Genomic DNA, 24,782 nt, shown 5'->3' on the forward strand with positions numbered 1-24,782 from the left:
CTTCCCCAGCCCTGCACCCCTTCCCAACCCTGCATCCCTTCCCCAGCTTCTGCACCCCTTCCTCAGCCCTGCACCCCTTCCCCAGCCTCTGCACCCCTTTCCCAGCCACTGCACTCTTTCCCCATACCTTCACCCTTCCCCAGCCCATGTGCCCCTTCCCCAGCCTCTGCACCCCTTCCCCAGCCCTGCACCCCTTCCCCAGCCCCGCACCCCTTCCCAGCCACTGCACTCCTTCCCCATACCTTCACCTTTCCCCAGCCCATGCGGCCCTTCCCCAGCCTGTGCATCCCCTTCCCCAGCCCATGCACCCTCTTCCTCAGACTCTGAGCCCCTTCCCCAGCCTGTGCACCCCTTTCCCAGCCCCTTCACTCCTCCCCATCCCTGCACCCGTCCCCACCCCTGCACCCCTTCCCCAGCCCCAACACCCCCTTCCTCAGCCCAGCACCCCAGCAAGAGAGGTGGCTGGGCGATGCACAGAGTACCAGCTCCATCCGCTGGAAGCGGGGAAGCGGATTGCTGTAGAGCAGCTCCTGCTATGGAAAGAGCAGAAATTCCCCTAAACGGAGACGGGGCTGCTGGAAAGGGCCAAGCCATTGCAGAGTGGCTCCATCTCCCCCAGGACCCTTCTACAGATTCCTGTTTCCATGTTGCTGCAACAGCATCAATAGCTTGCTTGGTGCACAACCGGGACAGATGGAAACCTGTTGTCTGGGAGAAGGGTATTTCAAAGCATCCGCTGTTCCTTTTCGGGCTCCAGTTGCATTTTTTGATGTAGATATTTTGCAGCATGAAATCCATCAGCCGGCTGTGTAGCAGGGGTTCAGACCATCTATAAGATTGCCCATCACAAAAGTCACAACAAATGGTGAAAAAGGGAAAAAAAGGCCACTGCATGCCAGATGCACTCTTGCCTTTGGGTGCTGATGCAGCCCGGGTGGTGGGAAGCCAGCCCCAGATGGGGCAACACAGGGCAGTTCACCTGTGCCCACCATGTGCTCCCACCCCTTGGCACCATCCACCCTGGCCATGCTCTGATCTCCCTGTCTGTCCTTTAACTATGACGGGACCTGGGAGCTCAAACACCCAAGCCTCTCAATACAGAAAAAAAAATACAGCATTTAATTACAAACCCCCATGACTTCAGCCCAGGGAACAGCAACTGGGAAGGGCCAAAATCCGCAGGGAAAATAAGTCAGGAAGAAATCCCCAACATAAGAAGGATATGGAAATATTAAAATGGGTCCAGAGGAGGGCTACAAAGATGATTCAAGGGCTGCAGCACCTCTGCTATGAGGACAGACAGAGAGAGTTGGGGCTGTTCAGCCTGGAGAATGCTCCAGGGAGGCCTTATAGCAGCCTTCCAGTACCTGAAGGGTGCTACAGCAAAGCTGGGGAGGGACTTTTTACAAGGGCATGGAGTGATAGGATGAGGGGAATGGCTTTAAATTGGAGGGGGAGGATTTAGGTTAGACATTAGGAAGGAATTCTTCATGACGAGGGTGGTGAGGCACGGGCACAGGTTGTCCAGGGAAGCTATGGATGTCCCGTCCCTGGAAGTTTTCTAGGTCAGGCTGGATGGAGCTTTGAGGGGCCTGGTCCAGCGAGAGGTGTCTCTGCCCATGGCAGGGGAGTTGGAACTGGATAGGCTTTAAGGTCTCTTCTAACCCACACCATTCTATGATTCTACGAAACAAACTAGACAACTTTATTAAAATATACCCTCTCTGTCCTTTTTCCCAGAGCCCATTGACACTCCATTCTGCGCAGGCTCCCACTTTCACAGCAGCACTTCGGAGTCCTCCACACAGCTATCAGAGCGCAGCAGCCCCGGCATGAGCGAGCTGCCAGAGGGCAAGGTGCTGGCCTGGGTCCATGCTGAGCCCTCGCTGGCTCCCTCGTTGGGCAGCAATGGGACGTAGGCCTCCTCCGTGGGGCTGCTGAGCTGCTTCTCCAGGACATACCTCGTCTCCCATTGTTCATTGTGGTGGACATCCACAGCCACCTCCGCTTGGGGAGAGCAGGGTTCAGTAATGTCCCCAGGGTCAAAATCAGAGTCCCCTTGGGGAAAGCCCGAATCCTGGGTGGAGTCTGGGCTCTCCTCAGGCAGGCTGGTGTTGATGTAGATGATGTCTCCGGATCCCCTGACAGTAGGCAGGTTTTCTAGCAGCTTCTCCAGATGGACCTTCAGCTGGGAGAACGTTGGGCGGACAGCAGGGTCAGCTCTCCAGCACGCAGACATTATTTCATACCTGAAATTTGGGAGAGAAGCTTGGTTATTGTGGAAGATGTTGCCAGGTGCTGAGCTATGTACGGGGCTGATGGGGGTGTAATTCCCTGCTTCTCTCCAAACTGCACAAACCCTGATCTGCTTTGCATTAAAACAAATCAAAACCAACTTTCTCCCTTAGGCTGTTTGCCCAGCTGCAGGGATTTATGAGCCCAAGCTGCTGTTAGAAGTCTCTTCCAGTGCCTGGCACTCACTGAGGGTCAATCAGAGGCAGCCAGCTGCAGCCCTGCAACTGCTCTCTGGGAACATCCCAGTTCTGCTCCTGGGACACCAAGTCCTTCTCTTGTCCTTCCCACAGTGCCTGTTCCCAGGCTGGATGTCAGGGCACACTGGGAACTCCCAGTGTCTCCCTGAAACCACGTCACTGCAGGATACACATCATTTCCACTGCCCTCTAACAGGCTGGATCAGGTAAACATTTCTTTGCCGGTTCCTTCAGGGACAGGCGTTGGAGAGGGGCCTTGTAGGAACCGTTGTGCAATTCCATGCAGCTTTGCTAGTTTAACCATTTTTGTATTTGCAGCACTTTACCGTGGGTGGTGGTCAAACATTTTCAGCTTTAATGGCACTGGAGAAAAACTCAGGAAGAAAACTCAGGAGAAAAAAACTGGCTCAGACACTCACAAATGCAAAGTTTTTCGGTTTCCAAATTTTCCCTTTCCAGTTTCATAGATTTTAGGCACTGGAAGGCCCTGAGTAATTAGAGGGAATTTTATTGGGCAGAGAAGTGCATTGCCACCCAAGAACCAAATAAATAAATAAATAAAAGCCTGATTCCCCCACTACAAACTGCAGAGGGCACTGCTCATGTTCCCATGGGACCAGCAAAGTGATCTCCGCACTTCCCATCCACTTCACGCCACCAGGTGCCACCAGCCCAGCTCGTCAGCCCTCTGTGCCAGCCCTGTACACACATTGCTTTCTCCTGGGATATTCGTTGGAATTTCTGTGTGCAGATTTTCCTGGATTTAAGATGTTTTTTCCTCCCAGGGCGATATGGTGCTCTGGGATCTGGCTTTTATTAGGCACGTCAAAACTCAGGATTATGCAAATATTAAAGGGTTTGAAGTTTTTGTTTCTCTGACGTTCTCATTTAAATTTGACCCACACCGTTATTCTGGCCAGCTTTCCTCTAACAGCAAACCTGTATGTGAGCTCCCTGCATGTGAAACCCACAAGGAAGAAAAGGTTAAAACCTTGCCATTTGTTAAAAATTCAGTCTTCAATAACCGTGGTTTCCAGGGACTGTGGGAGAAATGGAGGGGGTAAGGAGGTCAGTGACTCTCTCTCCAGTACAAACCCATCGTACTCCCCTTGGAGAGGAGGTTTGCAACAGGTGGGAACACAGGCATGCAGGAACGGTCTTTGATTGAGCTGTTGGGCACAGACTTGCAGGCTTTCAGCCAAATCAACAACTGAGAGCCACAGAGCACAAAGAGCAGTACCTCACAGAAACCACCTCACTATGGGCAAGCGATGCAGGTGTTTGTGGACAGACAGAGAGCAAAGGGGCTGTGCTGCAGCCCAGAAACAGCATTACAATACTCACAGCTCATCCAAGCAGTCCTCGGGCTTTTTCAAGCGCTGCCCATGGAAGAGGTACTCATAGATCTCGTGGTTCTGCACTCCTGGGTAGGGCGTCATCCCTCGGGTCGCTATCTCCCACATGGTAACGCCAAATGCCCACTGTGGGGACAAAGGGAAAGTGTACTGAAAGGACATTTCCAGGAGGAATGAATGAGTCTTTTCATGGGGAAAGGTCACTGCCCAGTGTCCACTGGGTCCTCACACAATGCTAAGAGTTGTCACTCCAGTCCTGCCTTCCCCAAAACTGGAAATAATAAGCAATGCCACAAAAGAGGCAACGGGCCCACTCAATAAACCTATTCCAGGACACTGGGCAGGCAGCAAAAGGTCAGCACGTCCTGTTACTGATAGCCGCCCTGGCTTTGCAATTCCAGGGTGCCAGAACAGCCATAAGAAAATGCGGTAACGGTGGACAACTCAACCCAGAGATCAGTTCCCAGCTCTCGCCTCCTGCTGCCTGGCTCCGTGTGGACCTACCACATCGCTCTTGGTAGTGTAGACGCGGTCAGCCAGGGACTCAATGGCAATCCACTTCACTGGCATTTTTGCTATTCGGCCTTGACGGTAGTAATCACCGCTGTAAATCTTCTTTGACAAACCAAAGTCTGCCACACACACCGTCATGTCGTCCCGTAACCTGCCAGGCAGAAACAGGGATGACAAGATTGAAAAATTTTGATGTGCCAAATTCTGAAGCAGAAACACAACACTGAGCTCTCCTCTTATGTTTCTCAAGAGTGAGGGAGGTTTTACAGAAGGAAGCCAAGTTGTGCTGTAAAACCACAGGACTTCCACCTATCCAGGATGAAGCAGAGGAAAACAAACTCACATGCAGTTTCGAGCCGCCAAATCCCTGTGGAGAAAGTGCCGGCTGCTCAGATACTCCATCCCCAGGGCAATATCAACCATGAACTTGACTAGCGTCTGCAGGGGCACAAACTGGAAAGGGAAGATGCAAGTTAGAGGGTGAAAACCCTTTGGGAAGCACATTTGGTTTGATCTGAAAAGCTTCTCTGTCCAGGGCTGGTGGCTGACCTAGTGGTCTCACTGGCTTCAGAGAGCACCAGGGGTCCACAGCAGCAGCCACTGTGGTCTCTCTCATCCCTGCTGGGCTAATGGCCTCAGATTGTAAGATCTATTGAATGACAAGACTACAGGAGCTGCAGATATGGGGACGGTTGTTTAAGCAATAACCCCAAGCACTGTCTGTCAGGCTGTGACACTGGCCAGGAAGGCTCATCCCAGAAAACCACATCTCACTGCGTAGATACCCTTCGCACCCCTGTCTCCTCCTTCCACCTCTCTGGAGTGTAGCCTGCAACTAGACACAGCTTCCTTCTTGCCTTTCCCACTGACTACTTTCAGATCCCATATTTTGGGCTAGAAAGCAGCTCTGCAGAAAAGTATCCTGGTGTAGAGCAAACCAACCATGGTTCCCTTTGCACCAATGAAGGCCACCCATGTAGCTGGATGTGTTATGCAGACGGATGTGTTATGCAGCCAGCAGGTTAGGAGAAGCTATTCTTCCCCTTAATTTGGCACTGGTGAGGCCACATCTAGATGCTGTGTTCCATTTCAGGCTCCTCAGTAGGAGAAACACATGTTGGAGCAAGCCCAGAGAAGACCACTAAGATGAGACTGGAAGAGATGGTGTACAAGACAAAGCTGAGATGATTGCGCTTGCCTAGAAAAGGCAAGGAAAGAATCTCACAGGCTTCTGGAGAGCCAGATCCTACCACTGCCACCTGACAAAGGTAGGAAGTGGGACTACAACCAAGCCCTCTTTATGTTGTAAAAAACAAAGGCAGGTTTGTTCCCAAAAGAGGCATGCTCCCACCTCGCTCCTCACAGACACAAGGCTCTCTGCTCCCTGTGCTCATTACCTGGGGAGCCATCTCCAGCCGTGAGCGAAGCAGGAAGCTGTGCAGGTCACCATATTTCATGAACGGGAGGATCACCATGGGCTTGGGGACCTGCTGGGCGCTCAGCTCAATGCACACGCCTAGAAAACACCAACAGGTTGCACAGCCCCGTCAGCAAAGACATCACACTCCCCACACAGACCTGAGCACTCCCAGGTCTGGCTCCCCAGCCCAAATCCCAGCTGGAGGACAAGGAGTGACAGCCCATACCTAGGAGCTTGATGACATTGGGATGGTCGAAGTCCTTCATGCATGCTGCTTCACTAAGGAACTCTTCTATCTCCCTTTGGGAAAAGTTATCCACTAGGAAGCAGAAAAAAGGAAGTGGCTTAAATTCCCAAGAGCTTTATACAACCAAATTACTGCTGCCATCTCCCTCCACAGCACAGCTCCTGCATGGGTCAGGGGAAGAGACCACTGGGACATGTCTGCCATCCTTGGTTGTCTGATATGAGTTCCCCTTCCTGGCTGGCACCAGGAGGTGTGGCAGAGGCCACTGTCCCCACAAAACAGTGCTAGGATGCAGAGACAGCACCTGAGATGGGTAGCAGGAGCACCAGCACCCACTGGGACAAATGTCAAGTTCTATTGTCAGGGTGACTTACGCTTCATGGTTTTCACAGCCACCTTCTGCACCGTGCTTTCAGGCTGGGTGAGATGACCCTCCATCACTGACCCGAACTCCCCTGCATTGTGGGAAAGAAGCAAGCACTTTATCCACAGCATGAATCACCTCTTTTCAGGACACCACTATGTCCTTGAAAGTCTGAAATGCTCTAAGATGGAGACTTCATTCCCAAAAGGCCACAGGGGCTGGCCTGTGTCTCAGCAGCAGCAGAAGAATGACATGAACCTAGAAGTCCTGGCACTTTGTCATCTTGACCCACCATCTCCCCAACATCCCAGGGCCTGGAGCTGAGGGATGATGTAGGCAACAGTGGCAGCCCCTGTTCCATATGTCCACCCTCAGCCCTCCAGCCTCAGCACCACCAGCACTCACCCTCTCCCAGGACCTTCCCCAGGCTGAGGGCATTCCTGTCCACAACAACATCCTGCAGCTTCTGCTGGAGCTCGCTGCTGACACCCAGGCTACCCACTGTGGGAGAGAGGAACAGGAGCTCAGGTCACCTCCAACGTGCAGACATATTGCTGCTGCGATATCCATATCAATCTCCTTGCAGAGCGATAAAAATAATACACTTACATGTAAGTTCAACGGCTCTCCGGCAGTAGGACTTCTTGGCCGTATAGTTCACTGCCAGCTCCAAATCATTCCCACTGAAAGCGTTCCTGGTGGGACAGAAACAGACCCTACTGGGCCATGTGCAGCTGCTTCTCCTCCAATGAAAGAACCGCCGCTACAGGGGCAGGTGACCTCAGCACTACCAAGGATATCGGTAGTAAAGGAGGAAATGCACATCCGCCCTAATCTTCTTCATTTCCTTCTTACTGGATCAGTGCCATTGCTTACAACATCCAAGGAAAGCAGCCGCTTGATAAACAGGGTGATCTGTCAAAGAGTGAGTCACAGAGATTTTTTTTGGAGGAAATGGGATATTCATTTCCTAACCAGACAACAGTCTGTACTGGTAGGAATAGGGTGCCGAGATCAACCGCCTCCTAAAGCAATCTCTTCTCTTGCCTTATGCACATCTCCAGTGTGTCAATGTTCTCTGTTAGCATGTGCAGCTACCATCCTTTAGACAAAGAGAAACTAAAGGCAACTTCACCCCATGACCCTGAAACAGTGGTGATGAGCATGCTGCTGGGGGATGCTGTGCAGCCTCTCTGTAAAGGGCTGTGTCCAGCTTTGAGAAACACCACCTCAGTGGATGCTCAGGAGCTCCTAGGGAGCTAGCATCGCAGAGAAAAAGGGACAATGCTACACCAGTTAGGAAAAGGATCCTTACATACTCTCAGTTTCCAGACTAGGATGGGAGTGATGCCGTGGGAGATTAGAGTAGGTGAAATTTCTTTAACAGCTCCATAAACTCCCTTACTGAAATGATGCTCTTCCAAAGGAGTTAATTATATCAGGTTCCCTGTTTGGCAGTGGACATCGAAGTGATAGCATTTATAAGAAATGCTGCTAGCACCACAACTGTTTAATGAAAACAGTAGCTCGGGGCAGTTAAATGCCACTTAGAAAGTCACAAGGGTGAGGGAGAAGTGTTGGCTTATTGTAGCAGAAAATAGCCCTTTGTCCACATTATTATAACAGCACTCATGCAGCCCAGTGGCAGTCACTCTCTGACAGACGGGACTGGTGCCTCACATGGCCATCGGACCCAGACAGATGTGGCATGTGACAAGAGGGGAGGGGTTACTCCAGGCCACAGGATATTATACATCTTTGCTCTCTCACCTCCATGTCAAAACATCAATGCCACCCTCTCATATCAAGCTGCACAAATTTACTTCCCTTTAAAAATAGGAATAGTGAGCGAAAGGTGAACTGCTGGGTGGGGAAGTACCATTGCTACAGTGAAAATACACTCTGTCCCTTCCCCTGGACATAAAAAAATGCTGCTTGTGTCAGTACCGGAGGCAGAAGCCACCTCCTCACATCTAGCACGGGCTGCTGGCCACCCACTCTTCCTGCTTATGCCACACATGCCTGCAAACTGCCCAGCTCAGGGCACCTCCGCAAGCTGTCTTCCCTTTGGCTTACCCATATTTCGTTTCCATGCATCTTTTCTGGATGACCACAGACAAGCAGAGGGTCAGCCCGACAGCAATGGTCCCAGAGATAAAGCCCAGGGCTACGATAAAGGTGTCTGCATTCCCGGAGGCTGGAGTCGAAGAGGGGGCTGAGGTTACTAATCCTAAGAAAACATCCTGTTAATAGAGCCTGTTAAAGTCCCAGTGGCTAAAACCAAACCCAGTAAAGCCTAAAGGGTTACATGGGAGAGAAGGGCTTAAGGATTGAGGTGGCATGTGGACACCGAGCTACCAAAGTATGCCGAAGGCCCTAGATTCTTGGCCTGGCCAACAGGAAAAGCATCTGAAGGAGGATGGAGAGATGCCAAATGGCACTGGCTGGCAAGGAAAGCACATGCTGCATGCTTCCCCACCTCCCCCCACTGCACCCATGCCATGCGGGCCAAGATGGGCATCTCCTTACCACTGTCAGGGATGAAGACCTCCACTGGGCTGCTGAAAGGTCCCACTCCTCCCTTGGTGACAGCAGCCACTCGGATGGAGCAGGTGGCATTGGTGGCCACCACAGGCAGGATGGCCATGCTGGTATTCTGCCGGGCTTCAGTGGAGACATTCTGCTGGAGAGAGGAAGGAAAGAAAAGCCTAGGCTGAGGAAGACAGTGGCACGTCCTTGCAGCAGAGGGAAACCTAGGGATTTATGGTGAATTGTCCCCTTGTCAAACTTCTGCGTTGCTTTGCTTTCACAAGGCCAGAGGAAATGCAGCAACAAGCTATTTATGGAGAATAATAGTCCTGCCTGCAAGAGCCGGATGGGATCTGGAAAGGAGCTGAGCAGCACTTCCCATTCAAATCTCATACCACTGTCACTCTTCGCTTGTCAACAGCAGCGGGACCAGCAGCCTGAGCCAGAAGAGAGGCAGGATAGCAGTCTTGCGAGGAAGGATGAAAGCCATTTCATGCACTGGCAGAAACATGGATTTTGACCTGCCTCCAGCCTTCATTGCAGTCGGCTTGGCCAGTGGAGGCTCACAACTACTTTGCTGTGAGCTGCTCTCTGCTGCTGGCCGGGGATGCCTGTGGCTCATGCAGGGCAGCCCATCAAGCCTCGGCACCCACACAGCCTAGGTGCTCGCCACTGCCACTCCTCCACAAAGTATCTCTGTCTGCTTTCAGCCACAGCACTCCTGGTTTGATTGTTCAAGTGCCCTACCACAGAAAGCAGATCTTAGGGCAGATATTTTCTGACTGTGGTTTTTGTGTCGAGCTAACAATTTTTTCCAGTTTTAAAAGTGTTTCCTTGCCCAGTAACATGGCAGGAGTCAGTGTGCTCCATGGCACACAACTTCTTCCTTGGTAAAAGCATAAAAGAGTCTCTTCCTTGAAAACTTCCTGTCCTTTCCTGGACTTTTCCAGCTAAAAAAGTGCCTGCTGTGGCTCTCCACTGACCCTCAGCTGCAAAACAGCTACTCGGTGGTGTCCAAAACATCCGGCAGGCTGCTGCGGCCAGCAGAGCGCTACCCTGGCTGAACATCATGTGGACGAGCAAAAGCAGCAGCTTCGGGGTATCGGTGGGCAAGGATGAAATCGGAGCTGCTCAGAGGGAACCAGTTTCTGTTCACAGTCATAAAAAAGCCACAGAATTGGATGCGAAACACACCCCAGACCCAGGAGGGTGCCTGCACCATCAGGCAGCAGAGTGAGCTGATATCAACTGCTGCCTCCGTACCAGCCCTCCTGCTTTCCTCCTGCCTCCCACTCACAGCATCCTTCAGCAAAAACACCTCCTTTCTTTACTGCCAGCCTAGAAGTTCACCAGGATCCTCTCATATCGCAGAAAGCTCTGTTGTGTCATCTGAGGACAGAGCCTAGATGATATCAAACAGCTTGCGGAGAGCATGAGCACTTTGGCAAAGTAGACAGCTGTTCTGGCAGGACAGGACTGCCAAAATGAATGTTTTTTCAAGAGTCTTGTGGTAGTTGAGGAATTTCTTCACGTCCCAGCTCCAGTAGCCTTGGCTCAAACAAAAACTGCTTAGTTTAAGAATAAAACCCCCAAGCTTTTTATATTAGTTGTGGAGCTAGTTGTGAAGAAGAGGCCTGCAGGTGGCCCTGCTCACACAGAAATACAGGACTCCCACTTTATCATGCTGGGGTTGTTAAACTGATCATTATTTTAGGGATTTCATAGTTAGCCTGTCTGGCGTCAAAGCTCAGAGACTTTATTTCTGAGTAATCAGCAAGCGCGTTGCTCTTGCACTTCAGTCTGTTTGTCCATCATTTCTAGGAGAGCCGGGGGGTGCCAGCGAGAACTGGGCACCGCACTGGCCCACACTGCTCTGCAGAAAGGTTACAGCACAGGCTCAAGCCCTTCCCATGCCTCTTAAATCTCCAAGAGCCCTTATAAAAAGACATGCTGGCCTCTGCCCTTGTCTGGCTGTATCCTGATGCTCCAACACACAGTTTTGCCTTCCATAGAACCTGGAGGCTGATGAAACAAATCAGCAACAAATGCAACTGCTTCCTTCAGTCTGAGAGGAGCCAAGCTCCTGAACTTACTCCCTGCTAGAGGGTTTTTTTGAGCCTCTCGAAAGTCAGCGTTAATGAGAACAATTATTGACCGGGGACTCACGCAGAAATTTCACTGCATAAACATTTGACTGGGGAAATCTATAAAAAACAACAACAAGAACAACAACAAAAGATAATCTCCCAGGGCTTAAAAAGCAAGTCTTGGTTTTTGCTTTCTGCTTCAGAGCCAACAATATGTCAGCAATTTTTTTCTCCATTCTAGTCACAAGACCGTAATATTGTTTCCTGACTTCATTTGGTCTGGATCTATACATGCTCTTTTTCAGTGGCACAAAAGGAGAACAGAAAATGCAGCATCCTGCAAAAAATAGTTTGTGAGTCACTTTTTCCACACCGGGTTCAGGCTGCCAGTGCCTCTCTGCGCTTTCAGCCTGGGACAGAGGAACAACAAACCACAGTGCAGAGGCGACAAGCTGGATACATCCGCACAATTATCCAGAGGCTCTCTGACCACTAGCAAAGCCTGGACAGGATACTCTTTTGCCCAGTGACAGAGGTGAGCCAGGACTGGCTGAGACATTAGGCCAACCTGATCCTAGCAAATTCCTTAAGGCTACTTCCCAAATCCTGGGACAGGCAAGCAAGGTTGTGTCAGATGACTTCATATGCTCACGGACAGGCCTCTGGCCCCATGCTTCCTTGAGCTATGGAACTCTGTGCCATGGCTTTGCAGACGAGTTAATGCACAGAATAAATCCCATCTGAGAACAGAACAACTCAAAGCCCAGGAAACAACTTCTCCCAAACACCTTACGATTGACTCCATCGCTGAAAGTGCCAAGAGATGCTGCCAAACCTTAACCACCACTCCAAAGGCCTTACCAAGGATTGTCAACATCGGGAAGACCATCTCACCTCTAGTTTAGGAAACAGGAGCCATGGTGTCAAACCTCTTGCTTCCTTCAACCAGAGTTGCTTCTTCCCAATCTTACTGACTTTGGACATTACCATGAGTGACACAGGCACGCAAGAGAAAGACCACTTGTATGAAAGAAGCAAAGATCGACGCACAAGACAGTGGACAAATGAGCTCAGAAAGAGCATATGGAAGCATCAAGACCAGACTGGACATCAATGCTTGATGCCTGCTGGGACTTTTTACAGGCTTTAGCCATTCTTCCCCATTCTCTGGTGACTTACCATCCCCTTGGAGTTCTGCCACCTGTACCAGATGTGATAGCCCTGCAGTTCACCGTGGATCCTTTCCAGGGGCGGCTTCACCCACCGGATCTCCAGGGAGGAGCTGGATTCATTGAATGACACTGTGACATTCAGTGGTGGGGTGGTCGGAGCTGCAGGAATCAAAGAGAAAAAAGGTGAGAGAAGCCAGGTGGATGGGTGCTGGGACAGTGTAGGCTAATGGAAAATGAGCTATACCTCAACTAGAAATCACATGGTATTTCCTACAGCCTTTACTATTTCCAGCAGGTGACTGCCTACGGATAAATTTTCCTTTTTCCAATCAATAGAGTAGAGATGTCCCACCCTGTAAGCAATCGTGACTATGGACCAGCGTCTCATCCAGAGAGTCCTGCCCAAAGTATAACTGCATTACTGAGGCAGAGAAACCCTTCTTAGTCTACACTACTCACTTCCTACCTCCCTCAGTGGTGCTGGCGGTTATCCAGGGGCTAAATGTTGACCAGCCAACTTCATTCCTGCAGGAAACACGGACGTTATAGTCTGCCATGGGCTCCAGCTGCTGGATGTGATACACGTGGGGAGGCACCGAGGTGTTAAAGAGCAGAAGTGAGACGTTGCTTTGTGGAACAACTTCCTTGACCTTAATTGAAAAATCAGCCCACAAACAGGATTAGTCAGCAACAATCTGCAGGGTGAGACGTGCAGCAAGAATTTTACATCTGTAAACAGGATCCAGAGCCCTGTCTCCCATCAAAACACTAGCAGGGCCTTGTTCCTGCATACTGGCTCATCTCTTGCCAAGCCAAAAGCTGATGGAGGGTCCTTCATGGGACCCAGGGCAAGGGCTCCAATGCACACAGAGAAAGAGCTGGCAGGGGGAACAGAGCAGAGATGTGTGAAATTGCCATCACTGTGGAAAGGAGGAAGGAGGAATGATTAGCTCTTTCTTGTGGCATTGAGCAAAAGGAATACCCAATAAAATTACCAGGCAGTGAGTTCCAAACAAAGGAAAGTCCTTTTTTGTATAACATATCATTAACTCACAGGACTTATCACCATCAGATGTTGCAGGACTCATCACAGATCTCACTGGACTTGATTTAACAGCATGGATTAGTTCAGCATACTCAAAACAAGTCATGCTTTTGACACAAAGAGAAACTGCTCCCCTCACAGAGTTCGCTGTTGAGCACCCATGTAGCTGGCAAACAGCCCTTGCAGCTCTCTAGGAAGTATCTCATTTCATGGGAAGCACCACAAGAGTGGCCTGGGTGGGGATGGTTGCAGGAAAGAGGGAAGAGCAAGTACACAGAACAGCAGTGCAAGCGAGACTGTTAACCAGGAAGACAACCCACAAGACATGTTTCAGTGTGAGCCACAAGCAGAAAGTCACACATTCCTCTCCAAAGCCTCCATGTGTGGTTTTGGAGTGGCAACAGACCTGTCCTCCTACTTGAGGAACAAGAGTACCCCTCTGGGTAGTCCAGGATGCTCAGGGTGATCTCAGCATCAACACCAGTGGTATCTTCCAGCCAAAACGGAAGAATAGCCTTCAGCATCATGAAGCTGAGAAGATGCCCAAGCCATCACTAGATGTTTTGGGGAAGGTAAGCAGTGATCAGATGAACGTGCAAGCCGTTCTTGAAAGCACCACTGGGACTGGTTGCTCTCCTGAGCATCGAGCCCAGTTATCTCAATCCTCAAAACGGCTTCCTGAGAGAATCCATCAGATTCATGCATTTTTTAAAAGATTAGGCTTTTTGTAAACTTAAATAGCTTGAACTTGGCAGGTGTTACAACAACTGCACCAGCATGCTCAGAAATGAGTCACTTGGTCGGTGGGCCACACTACACAAGTGAGGGGATTATCAAAGGGCACAGGAGCAAAAAAGGCTTAGTCATAGCTGTGTTTTTGCCAGAAATCATGTTTTCCAATTTGAAAGGCTATTTCCGAATAACAGACCATGAATGTTAAGTCATAGGAAATTCCTTGGCTCTCCACCCCACTTCCCGAGCTCCAGCTGGAAAGCAGCAGTGAATGCAGCGCTAATATTAGCTCTGGTACCTTTCCTCCCTGTGACTCCTTTCACTTTTACCTGGTTTCAAACATTGCCTCTCTCCATGCATTATCTCAGCTGGAGTACAGAATACCCAATATAAAAAACATCCACAAGAGAGCAGGCAATGGGCTTGAACCGTGAAACCCAAAACGCCAAACAGAAGGAGCAGGTGGAAACTACTTGCAGGACTTTACTCACACAGATGGCATTCCCTGACTTGTCCAGGAGACAGGCAACCCCTCAGCTCCTTCCCAGTACTTGTAAGGAGAAAAAAACCTCCCCTCCAAACCCTAGCGGGAAGGCTGCTTGGTTGGGAACTGTCTGACCACGAGGTAAAAGTAGGGACAAGCATGTGCCTGCAGCAACTCAATGCTTGCAAAGTCTTCCAAAAAGCTACTTGAAGGAGTTCTGGGCTTCTCTCCATGAAGAGTCATGACGATCTGACTATCTCGCCTGAGGGGAAAGATTCTCACAGCTCCCTCCCACAAGCTTCACAGGCACAAGCCCGGATGGGCTCTTCCAGACAGGCAGTTCACCTGTTCCCAGCAGCCCTTGTTTCTGCCCTCACTCATCCACACTGCTCTTGGGACAAACGCCTGCTTCACACACCCTGTATCAGACTCTCTGCAGGACTCCTTCCACCAGCTTTCACCTCTCGCAATAGGCAGAGCAAAGCTGCTCTTTGTGAGCCGACACTGCCAAGCTCATCTCCAGCAGTGTCTTCCCAAGCCTCCTATTCACCTCAGCAGTGCTCCTGCTACCCCATGTCCCAGCACTTGGGTGCTCTGCCTGCTGCCAAACTTGGACTCTTCAACATCATGCCATCACAAATTCCACAGCCATCCAGACCACAGGATGCAAGTGGGACAGGGCGCCTGCTTCCCCTTTCAAAGCCACTGGGAAAGTCCAACTCAAGTTGCCCAAACCCACAGCCTGGCCAAATCCATGAGCTTCATGCCAGGCAACACTGATCTCCACCTGCCTCGGGGCATCCATATCACGGGAAGTTGCAAGGCAAGGCGGGGTTGCAGATGCTTACCTGAACACTGCAGCTGTTAAAGGCCGAGAATGCATCAAAGCCCGGCACCCAGGATATCACAATACTGTGGGCCATTCTGTTGAGGACATTCACACTGGCAGGTGCAGATGGTATTCCTGCAGGGAAAAGCCAAGGGCAGTCAGGTGGGGGCCCAAATAAAAACATGGCATGTCTGGCTTGCCCCTGGCAGCTCCCGGGGCTCAGACCAACTGCATGTGAACCCCAGATGTGACACTGGCTACAGCCGCAGTGGCATCCTCCATCAGTGTACCATGGATGTTTCAGACCATGGGACAGGGAAGCAGAAAAAAGTCATTTGCAGAACTATTTTGACCATGTCCTGTATTTGTGAGCTTTCTGAGCTGCTTAGAGGCAATGACATATCTGGGGGAACACCTTCCTCATATCGCTGGGGTGGCTCCCGTCAGCAATGTCAAGAATTTCCACCATTTCCTATGGAAAATTGTGAACACTGCCCTGGTTGTGAAGGAAGGAAAAGAGTGATACAGCCCTTCCGAAACCTGCTCTGAGGCTGACAGTTCTGCTTTCAAATGTGTTTTTTGGTGTTTCCTCCCATGGCAGTGATACTGGGATGACAGAACTGCACTGGGTGACTGTGGTATTGTGCATCCCGCTTGATTTTAAATACAGGTTTAAAATGAGGGAAAATAACTATCAGAGTCTTAAAAAACATCTCCTTCAGTTTATGTAGAATGACTGCTAGGAAGGGCGGAGATCAGGACAGCTCCTGCTTGGACATATGTACTCAACAGGTGAAAAGTGAGCATCACATTGCTGCTTACCTTTCACGTTGACCTGCCCCGGGTTGGATGCCGTCAGCCCTTTCCTGTTGTGAGCCTCACAGCTGAACAGCGCTGTTTCATTAAGACCTGCAGAGGCAAAACCACGGACCTGTTCACTGGACCTGCACAAAACACCCAAATCACACTAATTCTTCACCTGTTGCTCACAGAAAACCCTCGAAATTTCCTTCATTGCACTGTTTTGGCAACACAGAAAACCTTGTATTTTGCACTCATCACTTCCTTTCACGGCATTTCTGCGCTGACTGCCTTGGGTTGACCCCTGTCAATCCAGCTCACCCACCTCTCATGCTGCAAGCACATGTGTGCCATCAGTGCAACATGCGGCACAGCAGGCAGGACCGTACATTTCCACCGTACCATTGCACAACCTCCTGAGTAAGCACTTGTTTTGTGTTCAAAAAGGGAAAGGCAGAAAGCAGAAGAGCCCACTACCACAGCTTGAATCAGATGACCTATTGCCTTTCGAAGATTGCTCAAATCTCCCAGCTGATAACAGAGAACGACTGCTTTTGGGGGTCACTGGAAATAACCAAGTGAGGACAGCTGCTTGCTTTCCCCTGGAGTGCTGGCATGGTTGGTGCAAGATGAACCTGGACAGCAACAGTGCTCAGGATTTTTGTCTCATGCAAAGGACTTTACTGGAGGTGCAGGGCTATCCCTCCTGTGCACATCGCTTGCTGCTGCTGCAAGGTGAAGGACTTGCCACAGTGCTCTGGACAGGCCAAGCGTTTGCTCACAGTAGCAGCAGTGCCTCTCAGGGCTCCTGGACCAGGAGGGGGACTGTTCAAATGACCTGACCTAGTATGTGCCAGTGGGATGCAAGAACATCCAAGAGGAATGAGTCACTTCTTCCAGCTTTCACTGCCTTTTAAAGCCTGTCTTTGGACGCTAAGACGAGTCAGTCATAGTCTGCCTGATAATTAGGTAGTGGCCTTCTCCTCATGAGAAAATCGAGAATTATCTCCTCTCTTTTGCCTCTGCAGCAAACCCACAATGCGCTTTATGCTACATGAAGGACTTTTCTCTCTGTGCTGCATCAGGCTGGCATGGAGACATTCTGCAGGGCCGACCCAAAGTCTTCCAGAGACATTAAGAAGGAACCACCAGTAAAGCTGCCCGTAGGAAGAGCAGTGTATATCTTGGCATGGCCAAAGGCCAGAGGGAAAATCTGCTTCATGCTTAGGAAAGAGCAGTCTGAGCGTCCTGCCTCTTCTGAGGATGAAATTTCTGGCAGTACCTAGAGGGGTTTGGATGGGAGTTCCTGCCCTCAGTTCACCTCTGGCAGAGTGGTCCCTAGGGTTGCTGAACAAGAGGCACAGAGAGTGCAGGGTCAAGCCATGTTCCCAATGCTGACGATGGAGCAGTAACAGGCTGGGACTCATTTTTACAAATGGCTCCTCTGTGGTACCTCTTCGACAAAGCTGGGCCGCCATGCCTCCGTGTGATGGACGTATTTTATGCCACACCTCCTTAGAAATTTACCAGCACTGAGCTTTCCAGCCAAGCGCCAGCAATGCACAATGCCACACAAAGATGAAGCAGGCTGCAAAGGACTTGCAACAGAGCACGGTAAAACAGCCCCAGCCTAAAACGAGGTGTGAGGCCAAGGGGACACTCTGTGAGATGGCACAAGACACGTTCCCGCTCTGCTTTCCTTGGTAGACACACAGAGGTGTCCCAGCTGGCTGTGGCAAGGATGTTGCATAGCTCACCCGGCACCGTCAGGACTGATGGTGAGATGTGGGGCTTCTCATTGAGTCGGACATTGTTGCGAAACCAGTAGATTTCCACAGGCTCCGGCGGGCCCACGGCTTGGCATGTGAGATTGAAGGGACTGTTCTTGGTGACATTCAGCTTCTCGGGCTGATGAATGAAGTGTGGGAGCCCTGCATGGACACAAGCAGAGAATCAAGAGATTCAGAGAGCTCAGCAACACAGCCCTATCAACAACTCCAAACTGTCCTGCCAGGGGCTATACCTAGCTCCATCAACAAGTCCCTTCCCATACAGGACTCCCTGTTTCTGAAGGATGGCTCGTAGGTCCCAGATCACAGTCCCTGGGGGTGTTATTCAACCAGAGGCCAATGCTCCACACCTCCAGCATATCCACCCTAGCCTTCCTCCAGCTCACCTTCCAGCTGCACCAAGATGGGATCTGACACCACCTCCATGCCAGAGATGTTTAGTTTGCAGACATAGGAGCCGTTATCCGAGCGCTGGGCGGAATGGATGCTACCAGAGAGAACACAGACCATGTCAGGGCTCTGGTAGGGAGCCTGGTCCCACACAAAGCGCCCCCAGGAGGACAAGACCACTGCCAGCCCTATGCTGGGTTTCAATCAGTACCAACCACCCCACAGCACACACCAAGCAGAAGTTGGGATTGCAAATACAGGCTTTGGTGGCTAGGGAGCATGTGCCTGTCCATTCCCAAGCTCCTACTAGCCCTCTGGCCTCCCGTGTCTCCCTGGGAGCCAATTCTCAGAGTATCCCTTCAGGAAGAATGGCACCAATTACCTGAAGGTGGAGGTCATTGCTACCTCCTCCTCATCAGATATCTCAAACTGGCTGGTGGCAATGCGGTCCACGTGCAGCTCCCTTCCATCCTTCCATAACGAAATGCCTGGGGTGTCCGGTCTGAGCAGCAGCTGAGGTACTTTGATGGAACAATTAAACGCAACATCTTTGTGCTCATTAATTACAATATGTCGCACAGTGGGGTTAAACTTAATTTGACGTAGAGAGCTGACTGAGGGCACCTCCTGGGACTGCTCTGTGCTCTGGTGAGGCCAGTGACCAACAGTAGCCACGCTTCGTGCAGGGCGATGGGACTCTGCCAGCAGGTATGGCCTTAGACCTTGATTTTGGTCAGCATCATCTGCAAGAGAAAACCTCAGCTTTGTTACCACCAGCCAGCAAGAGCCCCCCTCCAAAACCTTGCAAAGTCACACTGCTTCAACTAATGATCAAAAGCAGTTGCTCATTTACAGATGCTCCAAAACCTCAGAATCTCTAGGATACCTCTTGTAAGAACTTTGAGGCGGAAACACGGAGCTAGAGGCTGGCCCAAGACTAAATATGTATGAGCAGTACTTCCAAAAAAGACTTTTTAAAACAAACCAGAGCAGCCCAGGCTAAAGAAAGTGCTCGTTTGCCTGTCTTTCAGCAGAGGAGAGGCAGGAACTATTTCTGCTGCATTGCACCCTCGAGACTGGAATATAAAAGGATCCCTGGGCAGGAGGAATTTGGGACTTTACTCCAGCAACCCCCTTTCAGGGCCTCATTTCAAGCACTTTCAGCTGGAACAGAGAATGAGTCCCTGGCGGAGATTTCTCTGATTTAAGGCTCTTTGCTGGTGACACTGCTCCCTTTCCAGGACAGGGTGGGCTACTCTGAAAGAGGGAGATGCTCTCTGAGTCACCCACAAATGCTTCAAATGCTTTTGCTAAGCTAAGTGCCTCCACTGAGCTGCTTTTCTTGGAAAACTGGATGCAGACAGATGAAGAAATGCCTTCAGACAGTTAGTGTAGGAACCAGCTGCTGTTAAGTGTTGTTCTCCCAGGGCCTTTTCCTAGACATTTTTCCCAAGGGAAGTCTATTTACCAGCTCTTTCCAAGTGCTTTGCGTCCCCACCTACAGATCACGTAGAATACAGGGTCCTGTAATGGCGTTTTCCCCCTCCCTCTCAGCACTTCCCACCCCATACAGAAACAAGATGAAGTACACCTCTATATAAAGCAATTCCCCCCAAAACAAAACTATATTTTTAAGAGATAAGATCTAGACAATATACCACAAGTACATGCTTTAACTAGGCTGTTTCTGAGCTTCCTGAGGTTTTCACAGACACACAGAAATCTCAAGCGGAGTGGTAAATCTCCCTTGCTGCTTTCAGTAAGCAAAGGCATGGTGCCAGACAGGAATTTCAGCTAAATTAATTTGCCTCTTTCAAAAAAAAAAAAAAATACCCTGTTCACAATAAAAAAGATAATACTGCAGGTAGAAAGCATAAAATTTTTGTTTAACCAGAGTTCAGCTGAGTTTGTTTTGAGGCAGGTCTTAGCCCTGAAACATCAAAGGACAAGTTTTTAAAGCTACGTCACTACTATTGTAAGTAATGGAGCATAAGCCTAGTGTGCATTCCTGAGAGCCAAGAAACACAACCTAATTTTGAGGCTGAATATATTCCTTTGCTAAATTGTTCACTATTTTTAACCCTCAAGAAATGTTACTTCTAGACAGAAATTTGAGAAGGGATTTCAAGTTCTGCCTGGTCTGGCAGTGCAGAGGAAAGCACAAGTTTCTCCCTGGCTCTTGCACAAAACAATGGGTTTCCCTTTCACAGAGAAAAAAAAAAAAGAGACCCTAAGCTTTTCCAACCTGCTTCCTAAGCTTTACCATCCCAATACAAACAAAGCCCATGTGACTGCTGCAAAATGCAGTGACTGCCATTTAGTTACAGGCTGGGTCACCAGCTCTCAAACAGCCTGTCTGCTCCAAAAAGATTTGCCAAATACAAACAAGTGAGCAACCCCAAACCCCTTTCCTTCCCCTGTTCTTCCCAGAGGTTACCCAGGCTGAAGCCACTCACTGCCTGGCACAATCCAACTTAATTTAGCTGTTTTTATGCTCCATTTTGAAGCTCTCCAGCTCTGGCCACAGTAGTTCCCCGGCAGGGACCCCTGGCCAGGGGGAGGACACGGATGGGTGTCTGCTGTCCCTGCCCTTGGCAAGCGCTTCGCCTGGTGCAGGATGATTTCTGTTCACCCACAGCTTGCCCTGGGCAGCTTCAATTTAAAAGGCAAAGAGCAAAGGTGATCTCAGCCTTGTTTTCTATACTGATTAAGTGGAAAGAGGTGTTTGCTGGCCCAGAAATGAAATACTTTTCTCTCCGACTCATGTGACAACAGGAATTTCTCGTATCTAGTGCTGCCTTTGGGTACCCCTTCCATGTCCAGCTGTTTGGGACACGGGTATCTTCACGGTGTCTTAGAAGGGATTTTCGCTGTGTGGCAGGGCACCCCTTACCCGTGTCCAGAGCAATTTGCTTAGGGTGGGTCTAAAAGCCCACGCTATAGCCTGGTATGCCTGTGTGGGTGTGTGCCACCCTGGAGCAGCTCCCCTTGCTCCCCACAGCTTGGCCTGAGGGAAAAGCTGGCATGGAAATAAATCCATTTGCAAGCACAGTGCTGCTCTCTTGAAACACCTGGGATCACAGCAAAACTAAAAGGGCTAGCAAACACAGATCTTATTGTGCAGCCTGGCAGGTCTCCTTCTCCCTGGAAAACAGAGTTTTAACAAGAAAACCTGCTCACTATTAGAGGCAAGATACTTTATTAGGGATGAAAACAAAAAGCAGGGAGTTGCACAGCAAGTCGTTCTGCTTGAGTCCCAGTAAGGAAGGTATTAGAAAACACTCAGGTCTGCCAAAAAGCTCCCTAGCCCTGTATTTTCCATTACTGGAAGTAATTCACCTGCTAACAACAGCTTTCTGCCCAGGCACTTGTTGAGCTGATCTTCACACTCAAACAGGGCAGGAGCATGACATGACTAGGGATGATGAGCCTCTGCACCCCTGCCTGCGAGGTTTCCTTCTCCCGGTCCCCTGGGAGCTGTCAGAAGTGAATTGATCCTATGGCCATACCTGACTTCTAAATAGACTTCAGGGCTTCAAACACCGTTTGTATAAGCCAGTCCAGGATTCCTGGTTAAATCCACAGTGAGTTTCCCCCACTGCTACAGGGTCAAGACATTTAACTCCACCCTGCCCAAAGCAAACACTCGCATTCCCATTTTCCCTGCTAAGCCCCATCTGCACACAGGATCCCTGAACACAGCCTATAAATCCCCAGCAGCTCCCAGCCTGTGACCAAATGTTGGTCAGCTCTGATGATGGCACACTGTATGTGCAAAAATGCCTACTATTGCCTCTTTGCCTTCCGTTTTGCAGGTAACAAAGCACGCGGAGCTGAAAAGTCGACAGCACTGCTAAGTGTGTCCCTGTGCCACAAACCAGTGTTTCCTGGTGATTTCTCCCAGCACCAGTATGCAGCTGGCTTGCAGCTAATGGGATAAAAATCCCAGACCCACTGATCTGTTGCAATTTTTGGTCCCTGCCTGTTGCGGTGCCTGCAGCCAAGCGCTGGGACACAACGATGCTGCAGAGACAGAGCTGTGTCCCAGGACAGCACAACCCCCTCTCTCTGGGGCTGGTGGAGATCACTGCTGAGCTTTCCTTCGGGATTTAAGTTTTGCTAAGGTCGGCGGGAGATGCAGGGGACATTGGGTTGCCCACGAACACTGCCAGCAGAGCGAAACACAGCAGCATCTGAAGATAAAATGCTCCCTGTGTGCTCCGGACAAACGTGCCTCGCTGGACCCTCGGGGTCCCACCCTGGGACACCTCAGGCATTCCCTGGCATCCCAGCCTGGGATATCCCCGGCATCCCATCTCAGGACATTCCATCCTGGGACATCCCTGGCATCTCATTCCAGGACATTCCCTGCATCCCAGCTCGGGACGTCCCCAACATCCCATCCCGGGACATCCCATCCCGGGACACTCCTAGCATCCCAGCCTGGGACATCGCAGGCATCCCATCTCGGGACATCCCATCCTGGGACATCCCAGGCACCCCATCCCGGGACATCCCATCGCGGGACATCCCTGACATCTCGTCCCGAGACATCCCCGGCATCTCAGCCCGGGACATCTCCAGCATCCAAGCCCGGGACATCTCCAGCATCCAAGTCCGGGACATCCCCGCATCCCAGCCCGGGACATCCCCGCATCCCAGCCCGGGACCCCCGCACTCACCGGCCGCGGCGCGGGGCGGGCGCAGAGCCGCCAGCAGCGCGCAGAGTAGCGCGCACCTCCCGCCGCCCATCCCCGCCGACCCCGGTGCGGCCACCGCCGCGCTCTGCCGCTCCCGGGCGCCGACAACGTCCTCGCCCCGCCCGGTCCCGCCTCTCTCCGCCTCCCCCGGGAACGCGGGCAGGGGCGGGGACGGGGTAGGGACCGCGGGGAGGTGCGGGGCGTGATCGGACAGGGGGTCGCCTTCCAGTTCTCCGCAACTTCGGTGTGCGTTGAAGATGGATTTGTCCCCAGGGAGGTGTTCGGGGCTGTGCTCGCGTGTCCTTTCTTAGGATCATGGAGTCGTGGAATGATTGGGGTGGAGGGGACCTTAAAGGCCGTCCTTAAAGCCCCGGGTCACATCCCACTGGATCAGGTCGCTCAAAGCTCCCATCCAACCTGGCCTTGAACACCTCCAGGGATGGGACAGCCACAGCTTCTCTGGGCAACCTGTGTCAGTGCCTCTCCACCTTCACAGGAAAACATTTCTTCCTACTATCTAACCTAAATCTCACTTCTTCCAGACTACAGGTGAGATCTCATGAGAGCAGAGTAGAGGGGTGGAATCCCCTCTCTTGACCTGCTGGTCACACTTCTTTTGATGCAGCCCAGATACGGTTGGCTTTCTGGGCTGCAAATGCACATTAGTTGAGCATCCACCAGCATTCCCAAGTCCTTCTCCTCAGGGCTGCTCTCAATTTATTCTCTGCCCATCCTGTATTTGTGCTTGTCTTGACCCAGGTGCAGGACCTTGTATTTAGCCTTGTTGAACTTTGTTCATAAAGGTCATTAACAAACTTTATTCCCAGAGTCCTGTGCCAAGAAGGTGGGGACATCACTGGGGGACCGCATACGGAACCTTGTGTTGAAGTCTAGGAAGGGCATGGGGGGCTGAAAGCACCACTGCTTCTCATTTGCCTGGAGCAGTACAGCAGGAGAAGCCCGGACAGAGACTAAACCAAGACACAATGAGAAAAGAAGACCCAACTGAAACCTGCGTGCAACACAAGCCGTTTAATGTAAGAAATGCAATGGAACAAATCTCCTGATGGCACGGGAAGGGAACAAGGGAATTTCTGGGTATTCAGGACCGCACTCAAATGTTAGCCATGCCTGAATAAGTTTGAGACTGAGCCATTTCAAAGCCATCAGTGTTTCTCCCACCACAATTGGTAACAGACTGGGATTTGCAAAACTATCAACCTGACTTGCAAGATTCAGTGTATTTCTCTGCTGCAACCTTTCTGCTCTCTACACAGAAAATTCTTTGCAACTATGACACAAGTGTTAACTTTTTTCCCAGTAGCCTGCTATAGCCTTCCCAAAGCCTTGAAGTTAGGAAAAGGGATGTAAATTTTGGTGATTAGCACTAGGTAAGCATTGCCACTCAGTAGAAAGAAAGATGTGGCCAGAAGACAGCTCATGATGATTTATAATGAGAGCGAGGAAGGACAGTGCATTTCCCAGGCTGTTAGGAAGAGGAGAACTGTATGAAATCCAGTCTGATTTTTTTTCCAATTGGGAAGAAAAAGGTTCAGTGAAAAAAAACCCCAAATCACTCCCAGACTTCTTTGACTTGCAAAGCTGCTTATGCGCTGCATATTCTCAGGCCCTTGTTGACAAAGACTGAATTTCCCCCCTCACTGCCTCTTTTACTCCAGACCAGCTTCTCACATCTTGAAGTGATCAGCAACTAAGGAAGGGCGCGTGTCGCTAGAGGCCCGGCTTAAAGGGGAGAAGAAACATGTACTAAAGCTGCTGCAAGAAGACTGAGCAACTTCAGTGGTGCCTAAGAGCCAGGACCTTCTGTGCTG

General features: G+C 50.7%; 1 protein-coding gene across 3 annotated transcripts; it reads right to left on the bottom strand.

The window, feature by feature from the left end:
• Window positions 1-1,125: 1,125 nt before the first annotated feature.
• On the bottom strand, window positions 1,126-23,085 carry MERTK (MER proto-oncogene, tyrosine kinase). 3 transcript variants are annotated; one of them, XM_054063029.1, is made up of 19 exons: window positions 22,933-23,085; window positions 18,633-18,993; window positions 18,247-18,347; window positions 17,828-18,001; window positions 16,092-16,178; window positions 15,289-15,404; window positions 12,646-12,829; window positions 12,187-12,338; window positions 8,921-9,074; window positions 8,468-8,588; window positions 7,001-7,086; window positions 6,797-6,892; window positions 6,402-6,482; window positions 6,007-6,099; window positions 5,758-5,876; window positions 4,704-4,813; window positions 4,352-4,511; window positions 3,837-3,973; window positions 1,126-2,249 (listed from the first exon to the last, which is right to left on the bottom strand). In XM_054063029.1, the coding sequence occupies exons 1-19, from the start codon at window positions 23,000-23,002 to the stop codon at window positions 1,778-1,780; spliced, it is 2,874 nt and encodes a 957-aa protein (XP_053919004.1). In that variant the 5' UTR covers window positions 23,003-23,085; the 3' UTR covers window positions 1,126-1,777. The 3 variants fall into 3 exon arrangements, with proteins under 3 accessions (XP_053919004.1, XP_053919003.1, XP_053919002.1); XM_054063028.1 differs by having other exon boundaries at window positions 1,127-2,249; window positions 8,468-8,621; window positions 8,921-9,071; XM_054063027.1 differs by having other exon boundaries at window positions 1,128-2,249; window positions 8,468-8,621.
• Between the last annotated feature and the right edge of the window lie 1,697 nt (window positions 23,086-24,782).

The sequence above is a fragment of the Cuculus canorus genome, chromosome 3, assembly GCF_017976375.1.
Source record: "Cuculus canorus isolate bCucCan1 chromosome 3, bCucCan1.pri, whole genome shotgun sequence".
Lineage (NCBI taxonomy): Eukaryota > Metazoa > Chordata > Aves > Cuculiformes > Cuculidae > Cuculus > Cuculus canorus.

Bases quoted from the DNA above. Each gene is read 5' to 3' on its own strand.
- MERTK (XM_054063027.1), bottom strand. From the start codon at position 23,002: ATGGGCGGCGGGAGGTGCGCGCTACTCTGCGCGCTGCTGGCGGCTCTG. The intron at 8,622-8,920 runs GTAAGGAGATGC...ATGTTTTCTTAG, and splicing joins GGTCTTCATCCCTGACAGTG to GATTAGTAACCTCAGCCCCC. The intron at 2,250-3,836 runs GTGAGTATTGTA...CCCAAATTTCAG, and splicing joins GAGGACTGCTTGGATGAGCT to GTATGAAATAATGTCTGCGT.